Source organism: Castanea sativa, chromosome 1 (genome assembly GCF_040712315.1).
Source record: "Castanea sativa cultivar Marrone di Chiusa Pesio chromosome 1, ASM4071231v1".
Taxonomy (NCBI): Eukaryota; Viridiplantae; Streptophyta; class Magnoliopsida; order Fagales; family Fagaceae; genus Castanea; species Castanea sativa.
This window is the reverse complement of record NC_134013.1, coordinates 84,562,726-84,571,447: the sequence shown is the minus strand read 5'-3', so window position 1 is coordinate 84,571,447 and position 8,722 is coordinate 84,562,726. Positions and strand designations below refer to the sequence as shown.

The 8,722-nt window shown below is 32.3% G+C and overlaps 1 protein-coding gene across 1 annotated transcript; it reads right to left on the bottom strand.

Annotated features, from left to right (window-relative positions):
• Positions 1 to 1,863: 1,863 nt before the first annotated feature.
• LOC142621895 (protein GLUTAMINE DUMPER 3) lies at positions 1,864 to 2,765 on the bottom strand. Its single transcript, XM_075795269.1, has one exon. It carries the CDS (start codon positions 2,659 to 2,661, stop codon positions 2,119 to 2,121), a length of 543 nt encoding a protein of 180 aa, XP_075651384.1. The 5' UTR covers positions 2,662 to 2,765; the 3' UTR covers positions 1,864 to 2,118.
• Between the last annotated feature and the right edge of the window lie 5,957 nt (positions 2,766 to 8,722).

Here is an 8,722-nt window from a genome sequence, read left to right as displayed (position 1 = left end):
AAGGGCAAGCATAACTTTATCTTTAAAAGAAGCGAGGAAGGAAATCAGATACACTTGTCATTCATTAATTTATAATCATGTAAAAAAGGAGGAAAAATTAGGTTCTTAAAATTCCAAAGATGGTACAAGGTTCTTCATTTTTATGGCTACTTTTTTCCCATCGATCGTACACATTTTTATCATTTCTGTCTGGGCATTCTCAGCCTGCCGCGTCTCTATATCTCTTCACACTTTTTTTTTTTAATTCTTTTCAGAGATTCTCAACAGTTTCATAAACGCCCACTTGATTTTAATTTTAAAGTACCATTCTTGTCATGCTTGACAATGTGATTTTTCTTTTGTGGGGTTTTTGATTCTGGTTTTTTTCTTGTTTCTTTTAATCGTCTGGGCCATAGATCATAAATGTGATGTAGTTTGCTACCTTTCTGATTTGAGTCTTTTTATTATTCAGTCTGAGCATTAAATATGGCATTCAACATTTTTTTATTTATATTTTTTGGCCAAGGAAATCAAAATTTTGTATCATATTTTCATTTTGATGGCTCAAAACGCCTATAATATTACAAAATTTTTAATTTCCCCTTTTAATCTATATTGGAATTAAGATAATTTATTAAATGTATTCAATTTATTCTGAATCCACTGTGTTTTGTCACTGACTTATAAAACTTATAGCTGCCATGAATTTTTGTCGAATTGTAATGTATATAGAACCTTAATTGGCTAAAAATTCACCGAACCACTTTGGTGGGTGGCTCACTATTTAAAGTATACTCAGACACTGTTTCCAATCATTGTTGTTTAATGTTTATATTTCATTCTCATCATACAGCCACCAATGAAGATCCAACAAACCTAGCTCATACATTTTTTAGTGGCTATATGCGTCATAAAAACAAGAATGTATCAACATCTACACAACCAAATCACTCAATTGCGCATTGAAGTGTACCACTCCCAGAACATGTTGCACTACATGCTATAGTTTTAGTTTAGTACTGGGGAACAATACTTAATATTTTTACTAGGCCAGGAATTAAAGATGGATATGCTTTTTACCTAACAAAGGCGTGGAAATAAACTAAAGCAAAGCAAGAGAAAACTTACTATAGCGAAGGTGACGTTGTATATATCATACTGTTCCAAAATCAATTAATGAAAGGCTCTGGGTTTATGCCTCAATAACAGTGACCAGAGAGTAGAACAACAGTCAACAGAGAATGGCATTTAACTCAGAACAGTCATAAACACAGAGAGCAAACCAAACATACATAAATGTGCACATATATACATAGAACGAAATAAAAAATTCCAGCAAAAGATTAATTAAAGTCTCATCCATTAATAACAAGTGTGTTCAGCTTCTTCTCGCCGCATCAGACACACCTATACAATACAAATACAATGAATACAAAAGCCTATGACACGCGCTTTTCCCTACTCACACACGCACGGCCCTTGCAACACACGTAATTAACCATTATCTTACTTTTTATCACTAGAACCGAAGAGTGGGTTCCATATTTTTCAGGCATGTTAATCTTTCTTATTTTCTGGTTTCTGGATTTCCCAAAACCACCTTCAAAGAACAAAATCTAATTATTGATACAAAGTATAGTAGGACATACCCGTGAACAAAATTTCTACTTTTGTGAGATAAAAATGAGGTGATTGATAGACAGTTTTATCGCTAAATATTTTAGCCTGAGAGACTGATTCTCAGATTTAAACCATTGACATGACATACTGATTTGGATGAAAGGCCGCTGCTATCGCACCAAAACTCAACCTGTTGATTGCTCATACAAAAACTTCAACAAAAAAAGAAAAGAAAAAGAAGTACTGTTATGAAGCTCTGAAAAATATGCACGAAATTCTTTTTGTTCCATTCCTTCTCAAATAAATTTACATTTCCCGAATGAAAAAGAAAAAAGGGGGGGGAGGGGTTGAAGAAATGGTAATACATCCAGGAAAACCCATTACTAATCCAACATGCAAAGCTCATAGTACAGACACTCCTACCAATGTGTCCTAGAGCAAAAACCTGCAATATGAGCTAGCTCCCCCCATGAAAGCCAAAACCAGAAAAGGAAAACGAATTCATTAATGGTTCTGACTCTAATCAGCTGAGCCTGAGGTCTCATTGGCTTGAGCCTCTCTCTCTTTCTCGCTCTCGTTGTTGTCACTGTGTTGTGGTACTGGCGTCTGTGCTTGCTTGGCTTTCTCTGCCTCAGTCATTTCCACAGACTTGTCACTCTTCTCGCTCCCACAGCTGCTACAGGTAGTATCACCAAAAGAAGATGACCTACTTGACATGGGAGTAGCCAAATACGTTGGCTTAGCCTCACCAGCCATAATCACCAAGAACTTCTCTTCAAACACTGGTGGTTGTTTATGCGTATCGTTAGGCTTGGCCTCACCGTCTTGGCCAGCCTCAAGGTCTCTCTCTGAATTGCCTTCTCCGTCAAGGAACCCAGAGAGTCTCCAATAGGAGCATGCAAGGATGAGAAGAGCAAAAGCAATGAGACCCAACATGGCTGCCAGCCCACCAAACAAGTACGGCACAGGAGAATGCCATGGTGAGTGTTGTTGTGTGCCCATGCTCCCTACTGGAGATCTTGCCGTTCCATTCATGTTGAATGGCTCTCTTGCTGCGGCCATTACTTTCTTTGATTGTGAATTTGTTAGAAAGAGAAAGAAGAAGATGAAGAAAGAAGAAAAGCAAAGGAAAGTGGGTTGAGAAGTGGGAAATGGGGGGAGAGGAGGTGTGACATATATAGAGGGAAAGAGGAAAGGAAAGAGAGTGGGGTTTTTTTTTTTTTTGGGAGTGGGGTTTGTTTTTGGTTTGGTGATTAATGTCGTCATTTTGCATGAAGTGGGGGCCACTAGATGGTGGGTCCCACCCTAGGGTACGGACCCACTGAGTTCTTTGCTTTGCTTTGGTTGCTACATCTCATCTGAGTGAATAGAGAAACGCACTATCACTCATGGGCTGATTAGGAAAATACACTTGCCTTTAATTGAGTCTTTTAACAATGTCATAGCATAGGCCATCGTTGGGTTATACTTATACCCAATGGAATTTTCGGACTTTTTTTTTGTTTGTTTGAGAAAATGGGCATCTTATTATATATTCTTTAATGTTGAATTTTATAATACAGTTTTGAGTCGCATTTTGTTTGTAATTTATTTGTTTATTAGTTTTTATTATTTTGTAACGTAAATAAAATCTATTTGAAACCTTCTTAACGAGCGTACAATGCATCCATTAACAAAACCTAAGAAGAAGAAGAAGAAGAAGAAGAAAAAAAAAAGTTGAAAGAGAAAATTATTAACATCCGATTCTCGTGAGAGGATAGGACAGCGTATATAAATGTTCCTACCATACAAATTAGGGCATAACGGACATCACCAGCCCAAGAATAGAAAACCAGGGGTACCGCAGAAAGTAACTTTTGATGGTTTTTTTAGAGGTTTAAATTAATATATAATGAAAGGTGGTGCACCATTTTCCATTGGCGGTTGATTGCTCGAAAAAAGCATCTCTTTATTAACATTTTCCTTATAACAGTTACATCAAAATCAATTACTCATGTAATTAATACTTAACTCAATAATAAATAATAATAATAATAATAATAATAATAATAAAAACTCAATAAGTAAATATTTATTGGTTAGCGGAGTAGGTGACATGGTATAATTGTTACGTGAGAGAGAGTTTTATTTTTTTCTATGGGGTATGTGTCTTTATTGTGAGTGTTATGGACAATACTCAACATGGATAAGAACAATAGAGAATAAAGGAGATCGAGCAGTGCAGAGAAAGGAATGGTTTCTCTCATTCCATCATTACTTTGGGATGCTATCTAAATTGAGTAATTAATGCAACATGACTGAATGTAATTAAGAATGTTCCGTCTGTATTCGTCTATAATTATGAGGGGGGTCCATATAAATTGTTTTTTTAGATAACCATCGTATTCATTCAACAACACCACCATTATAAAGACAATTTCAATTTATAGTGTCCGCTTACACCAACATTATAAAGACAATTTCAATTTATAGTATCCGCTTTGGATACCAGTTGAGTTAATTGAAAACCATATTTTTCATTATAGTTGAATCAATGTGTGTAGGGTTTATTTTTCTTCCAAACTCCTATCATGAATATTCCTGAGATTCATTACTATTCAATAATGTTATAGTGTCACTTAATACATAATTTTGGAATGCCACCAAATAGAAAGTTGGTGAAAACTCATTTCACTCTAAATCAATTTGGTATTCGGGAATTTTTTTTTTTTTTTATTTTTTTTTTTTGCAGCAAATAGAACTATAATGATAATTTTTGTTTTTATGTTTTAAACCATTCCTTTGTAACACGACTTCAGGTTACTAATGGTACATAATTTTGATTATTTTTTAAGGAAAAAATTGTTATTAGTTGTGATTGATGAAACATAAAATATAAAATAAGAAATAAAAAGATATTGCCACAATATTGTAACTGAAATTTATAGAGATCTGTCTAGTATCACGTCCGCAATATAACTTTAGAGCTTTTAGTTTATATTATTTTTCGTACTCAAAATAAACCAATCTAACAAACTAGAGTTCGTAACATTTTAGAAGAAAAAAAAGGGAAAATATTTAAACATTAGTAGGACATTAATTAATTTTCCATTTGGAATTGCTTAGACTTATTATAACTTGTTAAAGATAAAAAAAAATATAATCTAGATAAAAGTATAATTATACATAGGGAGTGAAGTTTCAAAAAATGTACAGTAGTCTTGACAAATAAAATAAGTTTATATCATCGTGTACCCTTGGTGTGGTAGTCACTTCACAAATATAAGTGCTTGTGGGGTATGGAGAGCAAGGATCAGGGTTCAAGTCTCCAGTAGGGAGTTTAACACACATATACACTTAAATTATATTATAGTAGAAATTCTATCTTGTATTAAAAAAAAAAAAAGTTTATAGATTTAGGCTAATTATTACTTCATGTGTAACGGTGCACATTTGCTTTCACGCCATGTATAAAATGGGGGCACAAGATAACATTTTTCAAAAATGCCTACATTTTATAGATGGTGTGAAAATGTCTAGATACTATTGGATGTGAAGTAATCGATCAATAAAATTAAAACATATATTGGGAACTAATAAATTTTTTAATATATATATATATATATATATATATATATATATATATATATATATATATAAAGAAAGTTGTATCTTTGGCTCAACTATTCTATTCTTTTGTACATGACTCCTTGAAAAACCTCATAGATCAATATATAATATGGTGGATAACATTTCAAATTTACGGCACATCACTCAAGTGACTCAACTCTATTAAGGCCAACCGATTGTTCTCAAATAGATTTATAGATCAATAATATAGTAGATGAAATTTTAAATTTACGGCACATCACTCAAGTAACTCAACTCTTTTAAGTCCACCAAAATGTTTTTGAACAGAAATACAATGGATAAGATTTAGGAAATCCAAATTTACGACACGCCATTCAAATGACTTAACTCTATTAAGTTCGCTGAATGTTCTTGACAGATGTATGGTGGATGTAATTTACGACACGTCACTCAAGTGACTCAACTCTACGTAGCCCATCCGTATATTCTTGAATATAGAAGCTAATAATTACGTAGATTCTAAGGGTAACAAACTTATGTAAGACGTGGTAGTGAAAGACTATTTTTCCTCTCTATTTTTGGTATGAACCGTGATGAAGTGTCACCTTTAGCAATAGTATTATTTGGAGACTTTGGAGCCAACAACAGTTGTAAAACAACGTGAAAATTTGATCCTTCAACAACGTAAAGTAGTAGGACCACGTCACGACATCGCACCGTTCAAAGTGGATATCTTTTAGCAATGATAACTTAGGCACTTGATCAAGCAAAATCAATCAAGGCCGTCGAAAGAGTGAGGCGCAACAGGAGCATCATACTCGAAGTACACCTGAGAGTTTCTCTTTTTTAAAGAAATTGTTGTATATGAAAACTAGGTAGGTTCTTGAATCTGTTTGAATTTAAAACAATAAAAAATTAAAGGCAAATGTTAACAAATCCTAAAGATATGTTTTAGTGAGCTATTTTAAGAAAGCTTTAATGAAAAAACGAAAAGAAAACAAAAGTAATGTATTTACAATTTTTTTTTTAAATTTCTCCGGTATAAAAATATTTATAAAATAATTTATTAATAATTTTTCTAAGTTTTCTTTTAAAAAAACTGCTTTAAGAACATCCATTGACATAACTAAAATTAAAAAAAAAAAATAAAAATGGTGTTTTTGAAATGCTGGAGGAGCTAGCATGACATAGTATGACGGCGTCGGCGCATGGTCCAACTACAGTCAAAATAACAGGAAAACGGTTTCTGAAGTGATGTGTTAGGATCTTGGAACTAGTGAATTTTGGTATGCCACTATTTTTTGCAACTTGTGGAAATTGCTAAATCATGAGTTAGATACATCATACATCCCTTTCAAGTTATTTTATTATGGCCAAAATACTAAAATACACACTGGAGTTTGGGTTTGGGTCCATTACAAATTAAACTGAGTTCTTAACACGTTTGGTTCGATGGATGGAGATTATAACATAAATAGTATTTTTTATATATATAATTATAAATAGTGATTTTTATTACTAGAAATGAAAGGTGTTGTAATAGAATCGATAAATTTATTCATATGTTTAGTTATAAGTTGTAAAATTAGAATAAAATTTAATATCTTTATTTAGAAAATATCATAAGTCATCTTTGATACACTGAATGAAAATTACTACAAAAATGGTAATTTTTATTACTGGAATAAAAAGTGTTTAACGGAATAATTAAACTTATTCATAGATTTGGTTATAATTTGTAACATTAGAATAAAACTTAAGATACATATTTAAGAAATATCTTATTTGTACAAGTTAATATATTTTTTTTAAAGAAAGTTTAAAAAAATTGAAAGAGGTTGTTTTTTATGAATTTTTATTTTTATAATTGTTATGTGCATACAAGAAATCATATATTTAAAAATATATTAATTTTAAAAATTCTTACTTATTAAGAAATAAATATTTCAAAAATTTTAGAAAGTAGTTATTCATCATTTTGAAAAATAACTACTCTGAGGGATGATTATTCCTTGTAATAAAACTATAACCAAACCATAAAATAGGTAAATCATAATAACAGATATTGCATTATCATGTCTATTATAGTCCACCAATCATGCCCTTCTATGCTATATTTACAACAAAATTAGAACTCACTTCACAAGAGTATTAAGCAAATTTTGGCCGAGCTATTGAAATAAAAATTACTTGAACCACGATCTGTGCAAAGCATCTATATAAACAAGATTTTTTTTTTTTTTCCTGGAACTAAACAAGTTTTATATGAGCAACATGATAACCTCATTTACAAATTACAACTCTACTATTAGGAAATATTATCTTTAGCAAATTGGGAAATTATTGTGTACTCCCGGAGTACTATAAATACGTACTTCCTTCTCTCACATTAATGGTGAGTCCCACTAATTAAATTCATAGTGAGACCCACCATTTATATGAGAGAGGGGAGTATGCATTTCTGGTACTCCAGGAATACCTAATAATTTTCCTAGCAAATTAAAGGCAGCAATTAAGATAAGGTTGACCTTAATCATTTACGATAAGACTTAGATAAGATTAATTAACTTGATTCAATTTGACTTCAATATACTAATAATCACCAGTCAATAAACCGATTTTTGAACCATAATTATAGCGTTGGTGTTCAACTAACTAAGAAGTAGTATGATGATCAACTTACCAAGAATGAGAGTTTGATTGAATAAGAGTGACTTGTAAACAAAATGCAATTAACAATAAGAGGTGGACTGTGGGACCCCGTCGTATATAATGGGACATTAAAATGGACCTACCATTAGTGTATGCTGATATATGCTTGCCTGCCAATCCACCCTTCCCTTCAAATTGTGTTTGCAACTAGGCACTGCATTACGCAATTGTGAGAATATTGGTGTGATAAAAACAAAAGAAAAAGAGTGTCGATTTGAAGGCCAATTAACAAACAAACAAACACAGAGAGCAAGCCGTGTGATCCTGTAGTACTCATTACTCATAGAATGGTACTAAGAACACAGTCGATTTTACACTTAATTTCACAATATATTAACTTCTATAACTATATATTATAAACATTCTATTTAAACATTCATGTGTTGCGGCCCCATTCAATGGCAGATTAGGTTGCCCACAGTAAGTGAAGTATTAGATTAACAATTTTTTAATAATTTAAACATTTGAAAAAATCAATATATTTAACATTTTTTGCCCTCTCCTATTTATATAAACCCAACGCTTCTGATCGATTGCTCACAATCACATGAGTCATCAGATTAAAATCAAATTAAAATTGAGTATAGAAATAAGTATGTCGTGAATGATTATCGGAGGCTTTCTTTTTTTATTTTTTTTATTTTTTATTTTTTAAACCATTGAGGGTAATGGAGTTTGTGAGACGGAGGGTCCCGTTCCCTACTATAACTACGTGTTTCCAAAATGAGTGGGGAGGGTCCCACTCACACCCAAAGAAAACGCAAACATCGTCAGCTTCCATCGATCCAACGTACACGCCAAGGACAAATTGGATTTTTGGATATTCCCTTCCATACTGACA

Excerpts from the sequence above, each read along its gene's own strand:
- LOC142621895 (XM_075795269.1), bottom strand. The coding sequence starts at position 2,661 with ATGGCCGCAGCAAGAGAGCCATTCAACATGAATGGAACGGCAAGATCT.